Here is a 25,106-nt window from a genome sequence, read left to right on the forward strand (position 1 = left end):
AAGTTGTTGAGTGATCATTATTCTCCCAAGCCATTGGTCATAGCTGAACGGCACAATTTCCACAAGCGTGTGCAACAAGATAGCGAAACAATTTCTGACTTTGTGGTTGGGTTACGGAAATTAACCAGGTATTGTAATTTTGGGACTTTTTAGACGCGGCTTTGCGTGACCAATTTGTGGTCGGGGTAAGAGATAAACATATAACACATAGGTTATACTTGGAACCAGAAGACATCACGTTTGAGAATGCCGTAGCACTTGCAGCTGCGTATGAAGCGGCTATCGATAATGCATCTTTAGGTGTGGCAGATTTGAAGGCTAGTGAGGTACCTTGTCAGACGCCTCCAGTGACCGAGGCCGTAAATGTAGTCAAGTTTAGGCCCAGGAAGGTAGATGAAAAAGGGTTAGGAACAGTGAAATGCTTTTGCTGTGGTAGGGCTAACCATGTGGTGAAAGACTGTAAATTTAAGAGTTATAGGTGCAACAATTGTAAACAGCTGGGTCATTTGCAGCGCATGTGTCCAAATCAAGCGATGTCAAAGAAGGGTGAGTCGAGAGCACACAACTTTGTGGTACATGATGGTGCAGAGAACCAAGTTGGCCTCATAGATCGGTGGGAAAGTGAGTTCACATCAGTGTTTTGTATATCAACTGGAACAAAACCAAAGCCATGGGTAATACCTGTTTTGGTTGGGGAAGTACAATTAGACATGGAAGTGGACAGCGGTGCTGCTATATCTGCCATATCAGAACATACCTACAAACAATTGTTTGCAACCCATCCCTTGAGGCCTACCAATGTCAGATTGAAGTCTTATACAAATGAGGTGATGAGTCCGTGTGGTACGTTGAGGGTGCCCGTGAAAGTAAAGGGACAGCCTGAGACTGCAGAATTAGATCTTTTTATAGTACCAAATGGTGGTCCACCCTTGCTAGGGAGAGACTGGTATGATGCTTTACATTTACCACGACCGCACTTGTATCATATCGAGACATCAGAGAAGCAAAAGTGGGAGTTGTTTAACAGCTTGGTAAGGCGATATCCACTGGTTTTTGATGAGGGCCTGGGAACATTTACTGGTGGGCAGGTCTCCTTACGACTAAAGGAAAATGTCCCTCCTGTGTTTTTGCCTGCCAGGACCCTTGCGTTCGCACTAAAAAGCAAGGTGGACACGGAGCTAGACAGACTGTTAGGGCTGCACATTCTGCACCCCGTAACATTCAGTAAATGGGCTACACCGATTGTGCCAGTGGCAAAAAGTGATGGCAGTGTACGCATATGTGCTGATTTTAAAGTAACTGTAAATCCTGGATTAGTAGCAGAGTATTACCCACTACCCAGGGTGGAAGAGCTGTTAGCAAAGTTGAAGGGTGGTGAGGAATTTTCTACAGTAGATTTGTCTCAGGCATTCCAGCAGTTAAAGTTAGATGAGGCATCTCAAGAATTGTGCACAATCAATACACACAGGGGTCTTTTCAGATACAGCAGACTACCATTCGGAATTGTGTCCTGTCCGGCCATTTTTCAGCGTACAATGGAGCAGGTTCTTCAGGGCCTAGACGGAGTGGTTTTCTTTCAAGATGATGTTCTGGTGACTGGTCCGACAAGGGAGCAGCACTGGAAAAATCTGGGTACAGTATTCCAGCGTCTAGACAAATATGGTCTCAAGGTAAATACGAAGAAGTGTAAAATCCTTCAGCCTTCAGTAACATTTTTGGGTCACACTATTGACAAAGAGGGGCTACATACTTGCAGCGATAAAGTCAGTGCAGTTGTGGATGCACCAGTTCCGCAAGACCTTAAGCAGCTGCGTGCATGGCTGGGGTTGTTAAACTATTATGCTCGGTTCTTACCTAACCTCTCTGCAATCCTCGCACCCTTGCATGGGCTTTTGAAGAAAGGATGTCGTTGGAGTTGGACCTCGCAGTGCGACGTTGCCTTCAAGCAGCTCAAGGATTTAATTGTTTCATCTACTGTACTGGCCCACTATGACCCTGAGTTGCCTATCAAGATGGCGTGTGATGCTTCCCCATATGGCCTCGGGGCGGTGATCAGTCATGTGTATCTGGATGGCTCGGAGAAGCCAATCGCATTTGCTTCTCGTACATTGTCAGAAGCCGAGAAGAACTATTCACAGTTAGATAGGGAAGCCTTGGCAATTGTTTTTGGCGTCAAGAAATTCTTCCAGTATGTGTATGGGCGGAAGTTCTGCCTCGTTACCGATCACCAGCCCCTAACGCACATATTTGGCAACCATTGCGGCATTCCTCAATTGGCTGCAAATCGCCTACAGCGCTGGGCTGTTTTGTTGCAAGGATTTGACTATGAGGTACAGTATGTGAGAGGTTCAGCAAATTCCAATGCATATGCCCTTTCCAGGCTGCCGTTGCACCGGGTAGAGGTTTCAGAAGAGTTTTCATATCTGCATGTTGCAAAGGCTGAGTTTTTACCAGTGACCGCACAAGCCATTAGGATTGCTACAGAGCGTGACCAGGTTTTGAGCAAAGTATTGTTGTGCGTTCGTGATGGCTGGCCGTCAGAGGTTGAAGAGGCTTTGAAACCATTTTACACAAGAAGGCTGGAGTTGACGCTTGAGCAGGGAGTGCTGATGTGGGGCCACAGAGTGGTCGTGCCGTTGTCTCTACAGAGTAAAATTTTGCAGGAATTGCATTCCAGCCATTTTGGTGTGTGTAAAATGAAAGCTCTAGCACGGTCTTACGTTTGGTGGCCGAAGTTAAATGATACATTGGAAAAGGTCACAACATCGTGTGAGTCATGCTTGCGGGAGAAGTCTATGCCTGATAAGTCTATCCTTCTGCCATGGGTATGGCCTGGTAAGCCATGGCATAGAGTACATGTGGACATTGCTGGTCCCTTCCTGGGAAAGAACTTCTTGGTGTTAGTGGACAGCTACTCTAAGTGGCCTGAAGTGTGTGAACTCACAAGTACTAGCAGCACAGCCGTTATCAACAAATTGCGTGGGTGGTTTGCAACGCATGGCCTCCCGGAGCGGCTTGTATCGGATAACGGCCCCCAGTTTGCATCGGAAGAGTTTCAACATTTCTGCCGTCAGAATGCCATAAGACACACATTTTCCCCACCATACCACCCAGCAACCAACGGGCAAGCTGAGAACATGGTCAAGACGTTCAAGCAGAAGATCAAAGCCATTCTCCACTCTGGGGTGCCAATGGAGGTGGCACTCCCTAGGTTCCTTCTGAGCTACCGGACGACACCTCATGCTGTTACTGGAGAGTGTCCCAGCAGTTTGATGTTTGGCAGGGTATTGCGAAATAGACTCTCCCTGGTTACGCCTTCCGTAGCAGCCACGGTTGCTACCCACCAACCACCTCCTGTTTCTTCACCTCGGTGCAGGTCGGACACTTTTGCGCCTGGCAGTGCAGTGACTTTTCGAGTCTATGGGCGCCGAGAGAACAAGTGGGACCGAGGCATCATAGTTGACCAACTGGGTCCGCTCACTTACAGGGTAAATGGTATTGGAGGAGGTGTTTTCCATCGTCATCTTGATCAGATCAGATTATTTTCCCCATTTCAGACATTTGTGCCACCCTTCGACCAGCACGGCGTAGACAGTGACACGAGTACTTGGGCTGCAGTAGCGCCTCAAGGTGCGAGAACTCCCTCAGAGTCAGTCACTGCCAAGATCCGTGATACTGTTGGGAAAATAAATGTAACAGTCTGTATTCTCATCCGTGTTTTTCCGTTCAGCAAAAACTGTTGCAGAATGTTTTCACAATATGTAGTTTATAATTCTGTATTTAAAGTCAATGGGCGACAGATGCGTATTTTGATGTCCCATACCTCTAATATACGGAAGAAAAAAAAACACTAACACATCTTGGTTCAGTTTAACTGTTAACAAATATTTAGGTTAACAGGTCTTATACATATTTTCGAGTGTTTTACTGACTGAGTTATACTGGACATTAATTAAATTGATCGCTGATATGTATACTTTTAAACGAGATTTTGGATTTATCATTTTATGTGAACTCTAATGCGTTAAAAAGTGTAAAGCAACACTACACACAGGTAGTGATGTCTAGTGCACTGCCCTATGCACATTAGTTAACAATAAAATAAAATAAAATATTATTTACTGATAAACAATACCTAGATGTCGTGATACAAGTAACACATGCTTATCCGATATTTATCTCAATTAGAATACGAAAGAGGAAGACAAATTAATTAACTGATTTTAAGACTGATTTATTACTTACACACGAATAAACAAATACCACGTATCCCTCAATACAGTAATTCCTTTTGACCAAAATATCACTCCGATTTTTTTTAACTATCGTTGCCAGGTACATGGGCACGACTTCGCAAATGTCAATGTTTCACGTAGAGTTCAAAAATGGATTTACGGTTCGAAAAATTCACTAACTCATAAATTAAATCAATTGTCCGATAAAACATAAGACCTATAGACTCAAGACCACTAAGATAGTTGTGAATTGTATGTTCATATGATCGTGCCATTAATAATACTGAGAGGCAAAATAATTTAGTAAATATAATATTTAATAGCGGCTGGTTTTAGTTTATCCCAGCAACATCAACAAAGTCATAATATCAATCGGCAATGTTAAAAAGTTGCAGGGCGTCAGTACAGCGTTAGTGATAGAGTAATAAAAAAATGGCCATACCTAGACTAATGATATCTTCTGACGTTAATAACTTTAAAATCGCGTATTCCCGTTCGCAACTTAACATACCATCAGCAGTCTGATGATAACCTTTTTATACATACTATTATTACCGCACACGTAACATAACTTATGGTAGGCCCGCGTTAGGAACGTCCTGACGCGGAGCTTCACGCACCAAAACGGCCAAAACCAAGCTTGTTTTTAGTAGCAACTTTTACAACAATAGGCTCGAGGCACTTTTTGAAAGTTCCGCCGAAACCTCGGGCAATTTCTGGCCGTGAAAAACGTAATTCCAAAAGCCGCAATTACTTAATAATTACATACAGAAAAGCCCAAACGTCTGTAACAATGTCAGAAATATAGTTCAAAACCCAAAATAAATTAAACATATAAATTTAAATAATGTAGCACAGAATAATAAAACTGTAAACAAACATTTGAAGTATTAAGGTTTCAGTGTTCTGTGCAATGTAATATTACAAAAGGACATTTGTAATTAGTGTGCCCGGCATTCTGGCATCGCTAGCTAACATTTTGAATTTTTTTATATTTCATATAACGAGAATAGCCTAGTGTTGATTTGATGTTCTAAATAAATTTTAATAAATATAAAATCTATTTTTTTGGTTAAATTTAGATCTGTCATTCTAGTGTGCATATAGCATACCCTAACTAACCGGAATACACAACTGATGTTCTATGCTGTCAAAACATATTAATCTGGAGGGTAAAAATTTATTCATATGTGTAAACAACCACCAAAAAGAATAATCACCCTGTCAGTATTCAACTTCAAGTCAAAACATAACCGCTAAAAAGAATTTCGCTGTACGAATTTTTCTGTACAGAGACAATTTCCTTGCTTGAGCGAAGATACTCCACTATGAAGCGCGACCTTGACAGACCCTTCGTTGCTTCGGCCTCCTCTTTCGTCCTCCCTCTACACCCCATTCTTCTCCCTCTCCTCCAGCAGGCAGGGTCAGCCGGCCGGAGCTCCACCGCACCACCTGGTTCCGACAAGCGCCGCCCTCAGCGCCACGTCGCAGGGACATTCTTCCCGGCGGCGAGAGTTTTACACGCAGCACTAGAACTGTCACTCCAGAGGGCGTGTTTTGAATCGGATTGTATCAAAAAAAAAGTATATGACAATATATACATAACTCAATAGTGTTCTGCCAATTATGTTTTCATTTTCATTTAAATTTATTCTTTAAATCGCTCCTGAAGTAGTCCAGCAATGATCAATGGAAATTGTCAATATTAAACTGTAATTTTGACGATGAAAATTTTTTCTTACTTTTATAGGTGCAGAAACCTATTTGTACACTCGTTTCTTGAACTATACTTAAGTTTAACATAATTATGTGTTTTCTAAATAATTCTGGCTTGGAATAAAAATAAATGCATTTAAAATGACATAACTCATTAAAAAAAGTTTATTAAAAAAGATTCTAGGTATATTATGTCTTAAAAAGAAGCATCAAAAATAAATATGTACAGTTAAATTAGTTTTGTCGTAATATTTTCCATGCACCAATCACCTTAATGCCTGTTGCCCCACTGGCCCTACACATCATAGCACGCTGATCCCTAACTGGATTGGTGAGGTTTGCAAATAACGTACACGGTTTTGCACTGTCGTTTACACGTCGCGCATGGAGTGTGCGGAGTGGACGTTTAATTACGCTGGCATTTACACTTGCAAATTACAGTCACACGATTTCCCTACATAAAGTACACTGTCATTAAACACTGGGCGTTCTGATGCGCCAATACTAAAGTTACGTCCTCACGCCAGTCGAGGTTGAGGGAGAGAGTTTGATTTGAGTCGCCGTATGCTGCACTGCCCCGCGCAATGTGTTGTGCGGGGAGTGTGATATTTACGCGGCTGGGATAGGCCCTACACCGGAAAAAGGACCGGGCGCACACGGGGAGTGATTAAAAGAGGTTTCGAAGTTTGACTATAGTTACCAGAAGGAAGTTCAGTGAAGACAAAGGATGATGGCTCCCCGTGGGACGTGCGTCTGTCCCGGTCCGCGAGTCGCGTTGTACTGGCGTCTGGCCCTGGCGCGAGGGGAGGGGTGAGCTTCCTGTCGCGCCAAGGTTTAAAGTTCCGTTATTCGTAAAAAATTATATTAATAACAAAATGTAAGTGGCTCTAAATTCACGCAATAAAACTTAATAATTAACTCTATATATATAATGTGTTTTATAATTGACATGTAACAAGTTTGTATAAAATAAGTTTGAATTATCAGAGTCACGCTGGAGAATGTTCGTCGCTTGATGACTGCTCCAGTGGCGAATGATAAATGATAATTTGGGGCGGTTTTAATTAAGTCACATATTACACTATTGAAATCAGGCTGAAGGCCGCAAGGGGAGCACTCACAGCTGTTTTATTAAAAAAACTACACGTGAGTGACCCGAGCACTCCTACATCGAACTTGTGTTGCACGGTGTTGTTAATTTAAAGTGGTGTATTCTTTAATGTGTATTGAATTTACCATGTACGGGACTCGGTTTGTCTTGCCGATTAAGTCAAGGGCGTTGATTATACCTTAGTTCCGCGGCGCTCGCCTGACTCTGGTGGGCCATGGCTAGGGGCGCGTTCCGTTAGCGGGGTCGGATACTGGCGGTTGCAGGTCGGGCTTTAGGGTGGCCTTTGGCCGGACGACGTCAGTACAATGGTTTCCCAAACATTGTCTCATGGTTTCCAGTGACTGTCTGACTAACTCTAATGCTCAATGTTTTAGTACTGGACGAAGGAAGTGGTCTTATAAGCAGAAACTAGTATGACAGATACACAAGCCCCACTATCTATCTCCATTTTTATCCTTTGAACTACTGAAACAAAGGGTTTATTTAAACTATTGATATATGTTGTTGTGTTCAAGGCAGAGTTAAGTACCAGGAGCTCATCACTAGGCTCTGTCTCCAGTTCCTTCGCCAGGCATGAGCGAAATGCTTCAACTGCATAACCTTTCTTCCCACACGAGTAACAGGTCCACTGCCTTGCTGGACATGTCTCATGAGAATGCATCTGTCCACATCAAAAGCAAGATGATGCTGATCTGCTTGCTACTGCGCCGACATTAGAATTCATGATAGCAACCGTAACGAAAAGTTAAATGTTTGGGGGATCTGGGTGCTCGATGTCAGGATGGATGAATTCAATATGGCGGCCATAACGAAAATTGCAACATTCCAGAATCCAAGAAAAGTACACTGTTTCAGAATTCAAGATGGCAACTGAAGTTAAGGTCAATTTCAAAGGTCAAGGTCATCCAAGATGGTGAACATCAGCACCAGCTCTAGCTCCTGCACTCGGACCAGTCAATAAATACTACAAATATATTTTTAACATTAGAATTCAACAGAATCAAATAATATGCGATGAGACCCAATTCAAAAGAACAGGATCCAATGGAACACACTAGAAAATAACAGAATTCTTTGCAAAAGAAACTGCAACAGTACCTAACTGAAAAAAATATAAGGGTGTCAAGTGTCCTTATTTGTGATGATCACATCTACAAATTAGAAAATGTTCTTAAGTGGTGTTTTTTCTTTGAGAGTACTATGTCCACTCACATAGGATGCTCGTGGGGGAGAAAGAAAGTAACCGGCCTTACATGTAGTGGAGGCTATCTCCCTGCCAGCTACGGGGAGATGACGCTGATCACACAGGGACAAGGGCTGCAGACATCTGAGAGAGAGTGGAGGGAGAATTCAGTAGCTGGCCCATCGGAACAGCGGAGTCAGGGGTACAGCTGAAACCCACACTACGCAGAGAAAAAGATCATGTTTAGTGAGTAAAAGAAGAAATTAAAGCTTAAAAAAGGCAAAACAGGAACAGGAAATAACTGTCGAAAATGAAACTAAATCTCACTTACCAAATGTGCTGGGTAGCACTGAATGTACGGCATTATTGCATGGTGAACACCCGAAACCATAAAAAAACTTAAAGAAAAATAAATAGCTAACACACCTCAAGTTGAAGGAAAATCGCACACAAAAAATAAGGAGGCTAGCACTCCCCTAGCACGCGACTACATGCCGAAACATCGGTTTTCTGCCAAACTTTTGTGGAGGAAACTCCGATGCGGAAAGAGTGATCCGACTAAATCTGCCCCTGGAAGAGACTGTCCCTGAGAGTGGATTGCCACTCCTAGTTAAAGAAGACACTTCGTGGTGGTAAAAAAAAAAAAATAATAATGGTGGTGCTAAGGCTAGACCTGAAGGCTGCCGCAGCCTGTCAAGTATCACTGGTTGTTGAAGTTCGTAACTAAAGCTGCCTCAAACATATAGTTGTCGAAAGTGCCAGTAGGTGGCACCCAGAGCATAGGGCAGGCAGAGATCTTCTGAAGAATAGGAGACGGGTGATGTACTCCTACTCCCTCCCTGGGAGGTGGCGCGGCTTGGTGGCGAAGACCAGAACTACAATGCCCTTAGTTTAGTTCCTACAGTGGTCCACAGTTTGCGCACAGTAGCAGCGTGGTCTTCCCCTAGGGCCGGGGAAAGGAGGGTGTGTTACGCCAAATGCTCGTCTGAGGGGGTGAGGGGGTGAGGGGAGAAGAGGGCGGGATTTAGTCTTGGCCCAGCACTGGGTTCTTGGAACCACATGACCGGCACGCAGAAACAGCTAGCGCAGTGTGAGACATTCTGCAATGAAGGCGTGCGTGCTCTTAAGGTGTGAGACAAGGCGCGGGTGCTATCAGAGAGATGTGACAAAGTGGTGTGTTGTGTAATGGCACACAAGGGAATGGGCGCTGAAACTGTGCCCTGAGAGAAATAGAGGCATACATTATCAGGCCGCACTGCTAACGTATGCAACTGAATGGGAAGTCCTATTGGTGCCTGCAGGCAGCCAGATGTCCTCACCAAGAAAGAAAACCATCAGGCGAAAGGCCTGGAGAAATTAAAATAAAAAGGTCTCATGAAAATATAAAAATTCACCAAAGAAATAATGTAAAGCTTAAAGTTATAAAATGCTAAAATATTAACTCTTTATATAAATTTAAAAAAAGACCTAATTTGTGCCATGAGATATATCCAAATAAGTGGTACAAAATCAAGTTAAAAAATTTATAGTAAGAGCATGCACAAGTTTTTTTTAAAAAAAAAAAAAGTATTTTTTTTTGATAATTTATTAAAACAATTATTTTACACATTTCTGTACAAATTTCGTGGCAATATTATGGTTTGATATAATACTATACATTTCATTAAAACAAACTGGTAAATGATCGTTCAGTGGAAAGTTATTGATGATCACCGATTTAAATGTATTTTTAGTTAGAGGGACACACAACAATGCATTTCAACATTCATAAGAGTTTTGCAACGCTGAAATATTTGTAAGGAATAGTTTTGGATAGTATCAAAAAAGAATTGATAAAATGACATATTTAATCATGAAATGTCACACTTATAAGATATGACTGTTTGGTAGAAGCACGGAGAAAAACTTTAAAATATCATAAAAAAATTATGGTCTCATTAATAAAACAGACAATAATTTTTCTTATCAAAGTTTTGGCTTTACAAAACAAAACTGTAAGTTTGGATACAGAAAAAAATTCCTAAATAAATTAGTACCCTGTTTGTTTGTGGACTTCTTGAACTATACTTTTTAAATGTTCTTTCATATTTAATTTTACATTAAATTTCTTGCCTTTAAATATGAAAACACAATAACAATCAATGTTAATATACATTATAGTTTTTTTATAACAGATAGTGAAAATATTTAATACTTTTAAAAAGAACATTAAAATTTTTGTACAGTTACTATAGCATGTTTTGTTTCTATACATACATTTAGTTTACTAAACATATTGATCCTTGTGTTGTTTCACAGTTTTTGGTTGCACAGCAGCCATTACGAAAATATTTTTCTCATAATCGCCCAACGCTTAACTTATTCAGTCTAATATCAGTGCAGTTTGAAATAACAGTTCCAAATAAATTGTGAACAAGGCCATTCAAATCATATAAGAATCTACACCATATCAAATAACATAGAAAACACATGATTGCAAAAACCAATGTTAGTTTGAACATATTTCTTAATTTGAAAACTGTATACCAGACACTTAAACATTTGTCACTGCTGAAATAAAAAACAATATTATTATTGTTTGATTTTTCATGAAAAATAAAAACACAATATTGCTAAACACATTTTAAACCAAAACAAATGTACATAAATAACACTACAAGTTAAACAGGTCTTTCTTGTTTGTGGAAATTGGAACATTTTTAAAATCAGTATGTATTTAACTGGTTTTTGTTTATTAAATTTTACATCACAGTTATTATATTTTTTGAAGTATTGTTAAGTATTAAAAAAATACTGAAGTTTTTATTTTTGTTCACTTGGATTGATACCAGCACGTGCTGAACTCCTGCTTTAGTTAATCCAGAACTAGGTTCCAGGCTAAATAGGAAAATTAAAAAAAATTCTGGCATAATCCCTGCACAGAAACAAGATGAGGCACTTGATAGTGGAGCCCAAGCTGGTAAAATCTGTTCAAGAACAGGTGGGGCGCAATGCTATAATTGTGGATCCAACTGTCCTAGAGTTGAATCTTCCGCAATTTGGAAGGAAAGTGGGCGATATTGACGTTCTTGATATTCCTTCATAAGAAGACGATGAGCGGCCCTATCCATCTCCTCTTGAGTCATATCAAGAGCTTCTTGCATCTCACGGGACGTGTAGCGGACAAACTCTGCATCACAGTACTTGCCTAAACCTTGTTCCACTAGCACCTGAAAATGTCAATAATTACATTCTTAACAATTCAAGTCTTTTGCGACTGCATTACTTTAATGTTGCTACATACTGCGATAGAAAATAACTATAACTCTGCATAAACAAGAGAGATTGCTCAGTGTTTTAGTGCTCAGTGCTTTAACAACGAATGAATGAGGTGGTTTAACGACTCATCCACACTAAGGTCATTTGACATATGAGATGTGACATGAGAATGGAGCGTCGGAGGAGGGGGGAACCAACTGGTTCGTTGTTATCCCACCGGGAGTCAAACACAGATCACCTTGTGATCTCACTACTCAACCCTTCCCCAACCGCATTGGAACAAGGTTTGTAGGATTAAAATGAATTAAGGCAAAAAGTTCAGATATTTAAAGGTAAATCATTAACATTCAATTCACTAAGCTACTGGGAAACTCACTACCCTTACTAGCAAACATTAAAATGTGTACTACAACTGTACACAATAAATTAATTATTTAATTAGAGCTTAAAATTTGGTTGACGTCAGTCATTAGAGAGAGTGAAAGGGAATAAAATAAGAATGGAGCTTGACAGAGTGAACGCTCAGGGGATATGAGAGAACCCTGAGAAAACCCACTGTGCAGTAGCATCTGCCACGATTCCCACTTGTGAATCTACTGGGAATCAAACCCAGATTGCCTTGGTGGGATACATGTTATCTGACCACTCAGTTAATTATGAATGGAGCACACAATATGTATGAAATATTTAATAAACATAACTGAAGATTATAGTGGCTCAAAATTATATTTACCATGATCAAATACAATAATTTAAGTTTAAGTTCCTTTAGTTTGAGTCATAGAAGGCTCAGAAGAGTATTGAGGTTCCTGTTTGTGTTAGATATAAAATAATCTCCATAAAACTTTAATGTATTCAAATTTTTTGGGTCATTACCTTTGCGATAGGTTTTTATAGCATGCATTACAAATATACATTTACTTTAATAAGCATAATAGGGATTTTACAGACAGTACCTGCACTTCCTAATGTTATATTTTTTGGCCAGTTCTAATAATAAATCCTAAATATTAAACTAATACATGGCAAAACTTAAAAATCTACAAGATCTATAGAACTGGCCGATATATTGGGTATAACATTTGTTACACAACTAGTTTCATAACTTTAAAAACCTACAAGAACATATGAAACACACAGACGCACACAAACAAAAGACAATGTAGCCACTGCAAACACGGCACCAACAGCAGGCAAGCTGTGTCTGAAGAGAGCTATCGCAACAGGTGGGTGCATCTAGGGGAAGCATACCACTTGATGATGCTTACTCTAATTTTATTGTTACAATTAAATTTTTCGTTATTTCTCAATTATCGTTTATTGTAGACAGTTTTGTATTTTAAATTTTTCTGTGACGTCATTCTGAAGTCATTTGTAACAAGAAAGTACGGAGCTACTGAAGCTAATAAATACATAGAAACTGTCAAAATAAAAAAAGTTAATGCAGAAAGCAATTGAATATGTTTATTTTAATCTATTATTTACTGGGTCTTACGGCCTCAAAAAAAAAAAAAAAAAAAAAAACAAGGACAATGTCGGGGAAATTGGAGAAATTATAAGTTATATCCATAACTATTTTGAAGTTTGAAGCTGTCAATGAATTATATTTTTATGCATACTGATAAGAACAGTTAAACTAAATATTACAAAAATTTAGCAAGCAAGGTTCTGCTGTTTAATTTTTACCAGCCACAAATTACTTTACGGTACGTGTGTCAATGACGTAACTTTGAGAAAAATTAAAATAAAAAAATAATTGGCAGGTAAATTATTCACACAACACCAGAGAATACTTAGGGCCACAGTTGTAATCACCACCTACATACAAGTAGGAGTCCTAGTATTTTATAAGTTTATGTAGCCATTGCTGTGTTAGCATACAGTCATTTAGAAACTGAAAATACAGCAGTTGCAATGTATCGCAGTAACAAATGTAAGTCTAATAATAAAGGTATATAAGTTACTTTTTAGTGTGTGCATGTGTGTGTTTGTGCACATGTGTGTGAAGCATAAGATACATTTGTAAATTTTGTGTGGTTATATAGTTATTATAGATTAGGCTGCTCTTACCTGTGACTTGAATGTAGTGTTTGTAAATTTATCGAGTAATATAAAATAAATAGTATATAAAAGAATTTTGGTCTGCTTCAATATACTTTATTTTTAAGATAAAATCATAGAACTACATTAATTAGTCAGTTCATGGACACAGGTAGTTAATTTACAGTAATCATTGTGCTTATGTACACGTAACAGTTATAAATGGAACCAATTCAAATTTTTTAAATATGTTAATTGATTAAATTGATTACTAAATTATTAGAATATTTGGAGAAATTTTATCAACTTTTTTTATTTTAACAAAGTGAGATAAAGAAACAAGCATAGTTTTAATTAGTAGTAGTGCAAGTACAATAAACTCAAATTCTAAGTCAAAGAAAACCATCTCACATTTTCATTTAACACATGCACAGTTCCTAGAAGTTGTTCCTTTAGTCGTCAATAATTTATGTAGTACATTCATTTCATAATAAATGTCATTTATATTTATTATAAGGAAGAAATAAAGGCTATGAGCTTACCTAGAATAAAATAACCAAGGATTGAGCTATGTCTTGAAAGTTATTATAGAAATTAGGTAAATACATTAAAAATTATATTACATTTCTGCTTAAAGTACAATTTGTATAATCTAATATTCAGTTGTATAAAAAAAGTAATATTTTTTCCAGAAAAGAGATTCAATCCATACAAACTTTGTTGCCCCGCTATCGAGACATGGCGCATATAATCTGAAGACTGTGATTATCAAGACAGTAATTGCCAGTTTTCTTGCGTGTTTTGAAAGTTGTGATTACTTCTTGCTATGACTTCTATTGAAGTTTACAGAATGACTTTTAGGATAGTTGCACTGATGTTCATGAAAAAGAGTATATACGAGTGTATGCTGTCACAGGTTGGTCCACAATCATAGGCACTGAAATTACGTCACAGGAAAACTTAAAATACAAAACTGTCAAGAATGAACAATAATCAAAAAGTAATGACAAATTTAATCACAACAATAAACTTAGAATATGCACCTTGAGGTGGAGGGTGAAGTCAAAAGTGGTATAAGTGAAAGAGGTTGTAGGCACAGCATGTAGTCTTTTTTAACTAAGCTGTTTCCAACATACTAAACAAACAGAAAGTTCCTGATGACAGTCTCGCGAAATGCCAATCTGTTAGTGTGTCACAGGTGTACGTGGATGTGGAAATGGGCTTTTAAATGATACACGCACAATGCCTATTATAATAGTACCATGAATTAACAATAGTTCTAAAACATTTTAATATTATGGATTAACCATCATTAGGTAAAAGTACAATGCTTTAGGGATCTGAAGGACTCAGGGGAGAGAAGAAACCAGATCGAAAAGGGCTCAAAATTAAAATGAGATGATTGTTCAATCGTGCACAAGCAGGTTGAGCTGTTGTTCAATTTGAACCATCATTTGTTTTGTGGAATTATAAAACTAGAGAATATGAATGGTTACAAGCATCTAAAATGAGTAACTGTTAGTGTTCACCCACCCTGCCAACCAAACTTTCTGCTGAGCCAACAACTTCGGGAAAATTGGGTCGGCGGTCCGCAGGACTTCCAGGTAAGGAATGGACCAAGCGCTCAGGTCCAACATTCCCGTTTGTTTCTCGTGATTGAGATACTGCAATAAAAACACAAATATTTATATTATCATACAATTCTCAATGTTGTACGATACATGAGAAACAAAAGAATGTTACATGTATGTTTCAACATGCATGACAATTTAAAGTGAATTTTAAAAGTTGCTATATTGAGAAACATCAACACATTCATTAACCTGTGTCTGCAAATATGTGAATATAATATTGTTAAACACTGACAAAAATTAAATCAAGCAGAACTGCAAAAATAATACATTTTCAGGAAGAAATAAATGTAAAATAAAGGACAAGAAAACTTACATTAATTGCAAGCATCCATTTCATGTCAGTACATGCTATATACAGGTGTTCATAATCTATTTATGTGCTATATTAAGTTACGTTGTAGCTTTTTGATACAAAAACCACTTTAGTCACATCATGTTTGGTAATTATTTGAGTTACCGTGCTTGAATTTATTAATCAAAATTCTAGTAAATTTTGCGCAAAAAGTGATTTGGTAATCAAGTAACCATGATAGTTTTTCGTAAGAAATATTTCAGTAAATTTGTCCAGTGAATTCTGAACTAAAATATGTGTAATTAGAGATACTATGTCGCATGTACATTTGCGATGCTACTCTAATGGTATGATAGTAACGAGCAATACAAAATAAACTGCTGCTCGCTAGAAACTCTCAACTTACATAAAATATAGGTATTTTTTATTTAGAATATAATAATTTAATTTGATTAGCATAGTAAGATACATAAAGTGAGAAGTACTCATGGATTGCGGACACACACAAGCTCTGCATGCACAAGTGCGGGTATGGCCATGTACTGCAGCCGGGTTGTGTTGCAAGCAAGGGGCGCGTGGGATCTGACCTCTGCCGTGGAAGGAAGCCCTGTGATCGGAAGGATAGCTTCGTCCACGTGCTGACCTCTCCCCGCCCGGCTGAACCTGTGCCATGGCCACAGCCCCCACTCGAGCTTGAGCCAGTTTTAAGCCGTCCGCTACGCGACTGTGGCTAGAGTTCCCTAGCTGCAGCGCGCCCCGTGAGACTCGTCTGGGAGGGGGCGTGGGGGGAGTCAGGGCACTGCTGTGCTCGTCTCGGAGGCTGCTGAACCATTCAAGAGTATTACACAGCAACCTGGCAGCCCTCACTTCATCTCGCAATCCTGACTCACGCATCAAGCCAATGTCAAAGTGCCACAAAGTCAGCATTTATTTGTCAAATATGGATTCCCTTATTTGTTAATGCAATTCACCCACTTTTACTCTTTTACAACTGTGTTGACTATTGGAATTGTAGATTTTCAATACAGATTGAAGTATAAAATATTTGAGACACAAATCAGCTATTAAGTATGTAAATATGTTTATGAAAATAATAATAAGCACCATAAAACCTTAAAAAATTTTGTACTAATAAAATGTAAGGATACATAAATATGCCAGAACTTGTAAGGAATGAACAGCGAATAAAAAAAAAACCTAACTTACAATTTAAATACTGTGTTGAAAACTATGATTGATAAGTGTTTGACAATGCTTTAAGTCAATTGCTTTCAATTCTCTGCACTTCCCTTACATCCAATACTTAGGGAAACTTTAAACAGTACTTACAAGTCCATTTCATCCATAAGTTAGTTGTATTAAATTATGGAGTGAATCATGGGACTAAACTAAGCAATTTTCTCAGATTTATTTAATGTTATAAAAGATAAATTGTTCCCTACACGTATTTCAAAAAGTTAACTAAAACTATATATTCCCAATGCTATAGTTTTGGCATCAGATATCTACACACAATAGCCTTTAATACTCAGTTATTTCACATTGCAGTTTAGTTGTTTCAGTATTATCCCTTACCTCAGAAAGATTTTACTCATAAGACAAACTCAAAATTATTTATTTTTGTACAATTGTAGCAATACCGGTTTTGTTATTATGGTCAAGGAATCATTGATACATAATGTGCTACACATAGCTTGTTCATTCTATAATTATCTGTACCGTAAAAGCAAATTTGTAAAAAATCAAACTGGTAAAAGAAAGATCGACATCAAGGGCTATTGTACAGTAACAGCCAGCAATAAGTGGGTGGTGAGCCAAAATACAATCTTGAGCTTGACCTTCCACCTGGCAGAGACTATGACCATTCAATTTGACTTTGGTTTTTGGGCTTTGTCAGTAAAATTTGATATTACAATAGAATTTTATCATAAATATTGAATATTTTGAAATTAATATAGTATTTTGACAGATTCAATAAATTAAAAAAAAAATATCCTGTAATATATTAAAAAAAATTATGATTAAACTCTCATCACTAATATTACAGAATATAATCCCAAAAATTGAAAAAAAAAAAAACTTATGGCTAAATAACTAAAAGGTTAGTGGCTAAACTTCCACAAGATATAGCATGAAAAAATATCAGTTGAATATAATTTTGAACCTGACTCGCACACTTAAATGGTGTTCCTCAGTATGATCGCTGTAAATAGCAGGGCAGTTTGGGTTGCAGCCCTAGAACCTAGAGTGTCACCTCACGCCCCATGGCCGGACATTCAGTCCGAGTGCGGACATTATAGGATGTAGTTTCTTTCGCACATCACTGCAGTATGTATAAGGTATGTTTAATAAGCTACTATTTTTACTTGTTTATCCAATATCACTTGTTGTATAGAAGCAATTGTAGACCACTTTACAACTTTAAGATGATGCCTAGCGTCTAAATGGAGAGTCTGCCTCTGACGAAAGCTGTTCCTGCTGACACTGGTGGGGATGGGGTGCAGGGGTGACGAGTGGTTGGAATTGATCGGAAAGGGTGCCAGATGGTATTGGTCCTCAGGCTCGTGACATCACCAGAGGCAGTTGCCGGCGAGGATACACCGGGTGTAGCCCCCAGGATGCCGCTAACTACGCAACACTAGCGAACCTGGCACAGAGACGAAGAGCCTCGCAGTCAGTTACATGAATACAAATCGTCCCGGTTGGAAATCACAAACACACTGTCCCTTCGACCGAGGTGGTCGCTGGGGGAGAAAGTTAGTGGCCGGTTGCACCCCCATCATCAGTCCCTTGTCCGTTCTTAGATCCGCTGTCAAGACGGTGCATTGTGACAGCTCTAGCAGAACCAAGCACGATACTGATGGTTGGAGTAAACATGAGCTCTCACCCATGATTCAAACATCCCACTAGCTGGGAAGCTATAAGGTATCAAGTGACTTGGGTTTCTAAGGAAGCAGACAATTTTGGCAAATACAAAAAAAAAAAAAATTTTTTTGTGTTTTCATTGATTGCCTGCAATAAGACTCAAATAGTGTTTGATGTCATTGAAATTATCATAATCATGAAAAGTCATTACTATTGTCACATGAAACTGACATATCACATGTTCAATTTGCTTCACATACAATATATGGCTCGCCTTTTGATGATTGCACCAACAAACTTTGCCCCGAGGATAAATGTAAACGTAACAAATGGAAGCTTGGGTTCAGTCATAGGCGTGCCCAGACATTTCCATTAGGGGGGCCCTGCAAAATTTTTAAATCAGAAGCTGAATTTAGAATGTTAAATAGCCTAAATACATTCACTCATTGCCGTGTTTATATTTTTGTGCAGTATTAACGAGATATGTTTACTAGTTAATATTTATATCCGAATAATATTAACAATCTTGAAAATATGTTTTTTTTTTTCCATAGACAATGTTTAAAGGGTACTTACACATTTCCCCCCCTTGAATTTTCCATTAGCTTGGTCCAGATCTACCTTTAAATGAACTTCTTTTTAGTGAATGCAAACACAGCAATTCAGACAACAGAACTTTAACAAACCTCTTAAAATATTTTTTTTTTGCTTGGCCATGACCTCGTGTTTTAAATAAACTAAGGCGGCTGTATTTCCAGAACGATAAAATGTTTAAAAATATTGTTAATTAGCATGCTGCAACACTGAAAAACAGTTTGAGTGTCACAGTGCCAGGACTATACGAATATTAACGAACGCATTAGAGAAATGCCGATCTGAGTGATTACATTAGGGGGGGGGGGGGGGGCATGGCCCACCTGGCCCCCCTTGTAGGCATGCCTATGGGTTCAGTATGAACATACCCTACAGCCATTTACAAATATGCCTAAAGTCATCATGCATCCCTGAAGCACAAGGCCTAAAGTGGTACAACTGGGCATGTAGTATGCCTGTTATAATACTCATAAGATTGAGGTCTTATCTACTAACATTGTGATTAACATGAGCCCGATACATCAATATTCAACATTTATAAAAAATATACTGAAAATGAGGTACATACATAGGCCTACTCATTTTACACTTACTCAACACTCATTTGATGCTCATTTAATCGTGATTGGATGCTCATTAAGTACTTAATTTTGCACTCACTTTGAGATATCCATCTATGTACATCAGTTCACAAATTCCATCACTAGCCAAATATCAAGCGACATGACAAATACATTTGATTACTCAGAATGACTACCTATACACACTGTAGGAAATGATAAAAACAATAGCAAATTAGTGTAATTTTCAACTTGAAAACTGCTGAAACTGCTCCAAACAAATTCATAAAGGCTCTGTCACACTGTCAAATATATTGTCTCCAATATATTGGACAGCAAAATTTGAAGGGTGATTTTGGATGAAATACGTCTTCAAATATATTGTATTCAATATTATTTGATGAGCACTGTAAAATATATTTGAAGTCATTTCACACTATCAATTTTCTTTGAGTGAGCTCGTTTTACCAAACATTCTGTAGAGAACTGTAAATTACAGTATTTAGAATCAAAAACAAATTTTGGGTCAAGGAACGCAGGCTTTTTTAAGTAGGTTATATTCAAATTTAGGTATAATGTGATCATACACTGTTTAAAATTTATGTTTTACAGGTGTTTGCAATGCCTGCATTAAGAGCATCAAAGTGTTTCAAAAGCTGTAGCTGTAATTGCAATTGTAGCAAGTGTCAGTAAACTAGAAGAGAAATCTAAGAAAAGGAAACGCAGATGGTGGACGAGACAGTGGATACTTTGCCGGCAAACAAAAGGTGTTTTACCCCTTTTTGTCATGAACTTCGATACGAAGATGCAGATTCATTTCAGAACTATTTAAGAATGGATTCTGAAAGTTTTGATCTTCTTCTTTCAATTGTGGAGTCTCGCATTGCAAAGAAGGATACTCATTTGCGCCAGTCTATACCAGCAAAGCAGAGGCTGGCAGTTACATTAAGATTTTTGGCGACAGGGGAATCATTTAAGTCCCTTATGTTCTCTACAAGTATTCCACACAACACCATCTCAAAATTTGTACCTGAAATTTGTGGTGCAATTTATAGTGCTCTTCAAAAACAATATTTAAAGGTATGTTTAGTAAGAATAAAACATATAATTAAATGCAAATCTGCACGTAGGAATATCCCTTCTCATTCCCGCTTATTTTCTCACCCAACTAGCTGCTGTTGTATGGACACTTTCACTTGTATTTCAACAAAATTGTTTCTATACTTTAAAGTGAAAGTGTTAATTTTTGCTGTGTTTAGAAATTGGCAATTTTGTTTTATTTTGAATTAAGTGTATTTACTGTTGCAAACCTCAACCTGAGCCTTTAAGCTAACTTCACCTCAGTCACATTATCTCTTTAAAATAATTTTTTTAATGAGATATTAGACCAAGTATGCTTGTTTCGTACAGCCTGGGAAGTATAGGCCTACTGACAAGGATCTGCTACACAAATATTTACATTCACGAAAAATGGTATTACTTTCAAAAATAATAATAATTGAATACGTAGGCAGAATTTTAATATTTCTAGGCCTTTCTTGCAAATCACCAGAGCTACTTGCTTACATAGGTCAGTACCATCTATTGTTAGGAAATTATGAGTCTATATTCCAGAACATTCCAGACAATACTTACAGAGTAGCAGCTATTGTGAAATAAGATGAACAATGACTTATAAGAAAGATTGATTGGGTAAGCCAAAATAATTTTAGTTACATTAAGTCTCTAAATTGAAATATTTTAAAATTTATTTTAGTGTTATTAATTTGGATTTGTAGGTAAAAGTTCCGAAATGCATATCCTAGTTGATACCTCATTCCTGATGGCACATTTTGTACACAATGCTTGCTGTTTTAATTTAGTGTATCAAAAATACCTGAACATAAGCAAAACTGGTATAGCAATCAAATAATGATCGTAAGTTGAATACAAGATGTTTTCTGTTTTAAGGACCATAATATTCCAAACCTACAGTAACTATTTTTAGTCAAATATATTAACCTGCACTTCCGTACATACAGATTCAATTGGAGGAAAATATACAATAACAATTATTCCAGCAGGAAATAAAATAGTATTATTCTCCGTTCACTCTTACCTGAGTTTTGGAATAAACAAAGCCTCTTGTAAACAAACATTTTCATTGGCTGCCGGCCGCCGCGCACATTATTTGTGTGCAAGAAATAGTCCCTTGGTTACGTACCATTTGTAAGTATTTTTACACGGTCTTTTTTATAACAGTTGTTGATATATAGCATTATAGCGATTCATCATTAATTTTCAATACAGTTTAATGTGTCAGCAAGTATGTACTTACAATTATATTAGCAGACGTCGTGTGTACGGTGGCATAAACAAAAGGTACTGTACAGTGTACAGTTGATGCCCGGCGCAACAGTTGCATTTCGGATTCGCGCGCGCACGGCTTGTTATGGCTGACGTCGGACCGAGTTTTGTAAAACACAGAACGGGAAAGCCTTTGAAAAGTGCACAGAAAACTATTGTGTTGAATGTTTTTAAAACATTTTCAGACAAATATCCGGATTGTCGTGTGAACGATATCGCGAATTTAACTGCGGAATTTAGGCGTGTTTCGAAGAGCAGTGTGCTTCGTGCAAGGAAAGAATTACAGGACACCGGGGCATTAACATCTTCCGGGAAGAAAAGGAAACTTGAGTATCCTGTTATAAAAACCTGTGATGATTTTGTGAAGACGGTTATTAGGCGTAAAGTGCATAGTTTTTTCTTCGCAAATGAACCACCTACGCTGAACAAAGTGCTACGGTGCTTCCTGTTATATTACGTCTCCGTTATTTTATTAGCACCGACTGTACTGAAGTGTGTGTGTTGCAACTAGTGCTTGGCGCGCCAGATGAATTCAGCCTATCACTTGCTGACGCGGCGCAGTGATACGGCGGTGTTTGTTTATTTCAGAACTCAGCTAAGAGTGAACGGAGAATAGTTCCATTACTGCATTTCTTTCCCATGTAGTATTCGCCATTGCTGATATTTAAACTATTACACTTCGGAAACGGAAACAAAAGCGGCCGCTTTATTTTAGATAACTCTGATTGGCTGATCCCATCCAACATCCAACATATTTTAGAACCAGTCCTATATGTAAAATATTTGAAGGAAATTCTAGAAATTCAATCTCTCAAATAAACATGGCTGCGATAGTGACGTTTAACATGACGTCACAACCCTCAAAGATATTGGAACCAACATATTGGAAGGTGTTGGAAGCTAAAATTTGACAGTGTGACAGGGCCTTAATGGAACAGTTTTAACTATTTTTCAGAAAGATTTCACTAATTTGCTGTAGTGTTTACAATGTTTAGAAAGTAGGCTATAGGCAACCAAAATTGGCATACACACAGTTAATAGTAATCACATTCAGTAACAAGCTTTTATTTATACATGCACATTTGGCTTCCAATATTCACCCACACATGTATAATCAGCTATCTACATATTTGCAATTAGTTACTAACATTCAGACACACACACACACTGCTATTCGGACAGACTTGGCTACATACACAATCCACACACACAGACATTCAAATACGCACTGTCATTAACATTCGGCCAAGGATAAGCATCCAGCCATCAACATTCATTTACATATGCACATTGAGCTACAAATATTCAACCACACTTTAGCATTTGGCTACTTACATTTACCTACACACACGCATTTGGCTACCAAAGTTAGGCTACAAACATGCATTCAAATACAATAAACGGTCCACACATCGGCATTAAGCTACCCTCTTTCATCTACAAGTGGACCTTTAGGCTACATATCCACATACTTTCTCTAGCTTAACCAAGACAGGTAGTCAGTAACTATACCATTTAGTTCATTTACACCATCAATACACAGTAGTGATACTTGTATGGTAAGTTACGAGAAACAAAACCCTATTGTTCTAAGTACAACTATTTACTCTATTTTATAATATTATCTTTACTTAAAAAAAATTTACAGAAAACAAGAATTCTACTATGATTCATCTTCTCAGCTATAATGCATACAATCTGTTCTGTACTGTCAGCTCGGATAATAAGGTTGAGAGTGTTGTGTTGTCTATGGTTCGTTAGTCAGCAGCTGGCATTATGGCTGATAGCTCGTCAGATAACCTGTGTAACATGTAATGTAAACAATGTACCGTGTAATGCAGACACAGTGCATGTAACGGGTACATAAAAGTGGCGACGAGGAATTCCGGATCGGTTCGTGCGCGTGAAGTGGTGTGCGGGCGATGATGGCGGCGATTGGGGTTATGGGAGAGTTTGTGCCGGGTCGGGACACGTGGAAGAGTTACCGCGAAAGGGTGCAGTGTTATTTTATAGCTAATAAAATTTTAAACGACGAAGCAAAACGCACTGTATTTTTCACTGTCTGCGGGGCGGAACTCTACAACTTAGTTTCATCATTGTTAGCTCCACAGGCTACCGATGAGATACCCATCGCCGAGGTATTCAGCAAGCTTTCCGCACATTTCGAACCGAAACCCAGCGAGATTGTGGAGAGATACAAATTTTTGAAACGTGACCAGCTAGCGGATGAAACGATAGCAGTCTATCTGGCGGAACTCCGGCGATTGAGCACGCATTGTAACTTCCCCAAATTGGAGAGGATGTTGAGAGATAGACTGGTGTGTGGTGTGCGGGCTAGATCGGTTCAGCATGCGTTGCTATCTAAGGATCCACTGAGCTTCAAAGATGCAGTGGATATTGCTATGGCGGCTGAGGCAACAGGGAAGAACATATTGGACTTACGTGGAAAAGGTGACGAGATAAGGACAACGCGTGTTGACGAACATCCAGTGCATGCGGTGGCGGGCAGAAGCCATATCGGCAGATGTCCGGATGGTATTCAGGCAAACATGGACACGGGAATACGTAAACAAATGATGGGCCCCCAGGAGAACAAACGGAAACAACAGCGTTGGCGATGTACAGGGAATAATGTTGCGGAAGAGTGTCGGCATGTGACAACTGTGTGCCGGTTTTGTTCCAAACAGGGCCACATAGAGAAAGCCTGTATTCCAAAACAAAAACAAGGTAGGCCTGTTGGTGGGGCCCGACAGGGAAATGTGGGGAATAAGTCTAACTCTGGACTTACTCACATGTTGTCAGATACAGTAAGAGAGCAAGAGGGAGAACAAAATGAAGCAATGTACAGTTTGAATAACCTGCGAGCATTGAAAAGTAAGGCACCCTTTGTCATGGACGTTTGGATGGATGGCAACAAACACTGCATGGAAATAGATACAGGCGCAAGCTTTTCTGTTATTAGTGGGGAAACATACAAGGCCCTGTGGCCCGAACAGCCACCATTGGACATGTGTAACATCGCATTGCGTACGTGGTCCCAGGAACAGTTGCGGGTTAAGGGAGTTAAAACAGTCTTGGTAAAAACAAGGGGAAGTGAGGCAGTACCACTTCCGGTGTTAGTGGCGGCTGGGAAAGGGCCGAGTTTGATGGGGAGGAACTGGTTGGAGCCCCTTGGGATTTCTGTGGAGGGCGTTTTCATGGTAGAGAGTTGCAAGGAACCTAGTGTTGTGCAAAAGAGCCGATGGGTGGAGGAACTGGTAGCCAAGTATCCA

The 25,106-nt window shown here is 38.7% G+C and overlaps 1 protein-coding gene across 13 annotated transcripts in view; it reads right to left on the reverse strand.

The window, feature by feature from the left end:
• Window positions 1-9,814: 9,814 nt before the first annotated feature.
• LOC134529870 (voltage-dependent calcium channel type D subunit alpha-1) overlaps window positions 9,815-25,106 on the reverse strand; it is a 406,577-nt gene continuing 391,285 nt past the window's right edge. For 8 of the 13 annotated variants that reach the window (XM_063364404.1, XM_063364403.1, XM_063364399.1 and 5 more), the window contains 3 exons: window positions 16,057-16,289; window positions 15,077-15,207; window positions 9,821-11,454 (listed from right to left, as the gene is read on the reverse strand). In XM_063364404.1, coding sequence (XP_063220474.1) covers window positions 11,239-11,454; window positions 15,077-15,207; window positions 16,057-16,289 — 580 coding nt within the window. In that variant the 3' untranslated portion in view covers window positions 9,821-11,238. Of the gene's footprint in view, window positions 11,455-15,076; window positions 15,208-16,056; window positions 16,290-25,106 lie in introns of those variants that run through there. The other 5 variants (XM_063364408.1, XM_063364407.1, XM_063364400.1 and 2 more) reach the window with 4 other exon arrangements.

The sequence above is a fragment of the Bacillus rossius genome, chromosome 2, assembly GCF_032445375.1.
Source record: "Bacillus rossius redtenbacheri isolate Brsri chromosome 2, Brsri_v3, whole genome shotgun sequence".
In the NCBI taxonomy this organism is placed as follows: Eukaryota; Metazoa; Arthropoda; class Insecta; order Phasmatodea; family Bacillidae; genus Bacillus; species Bacillus rossius.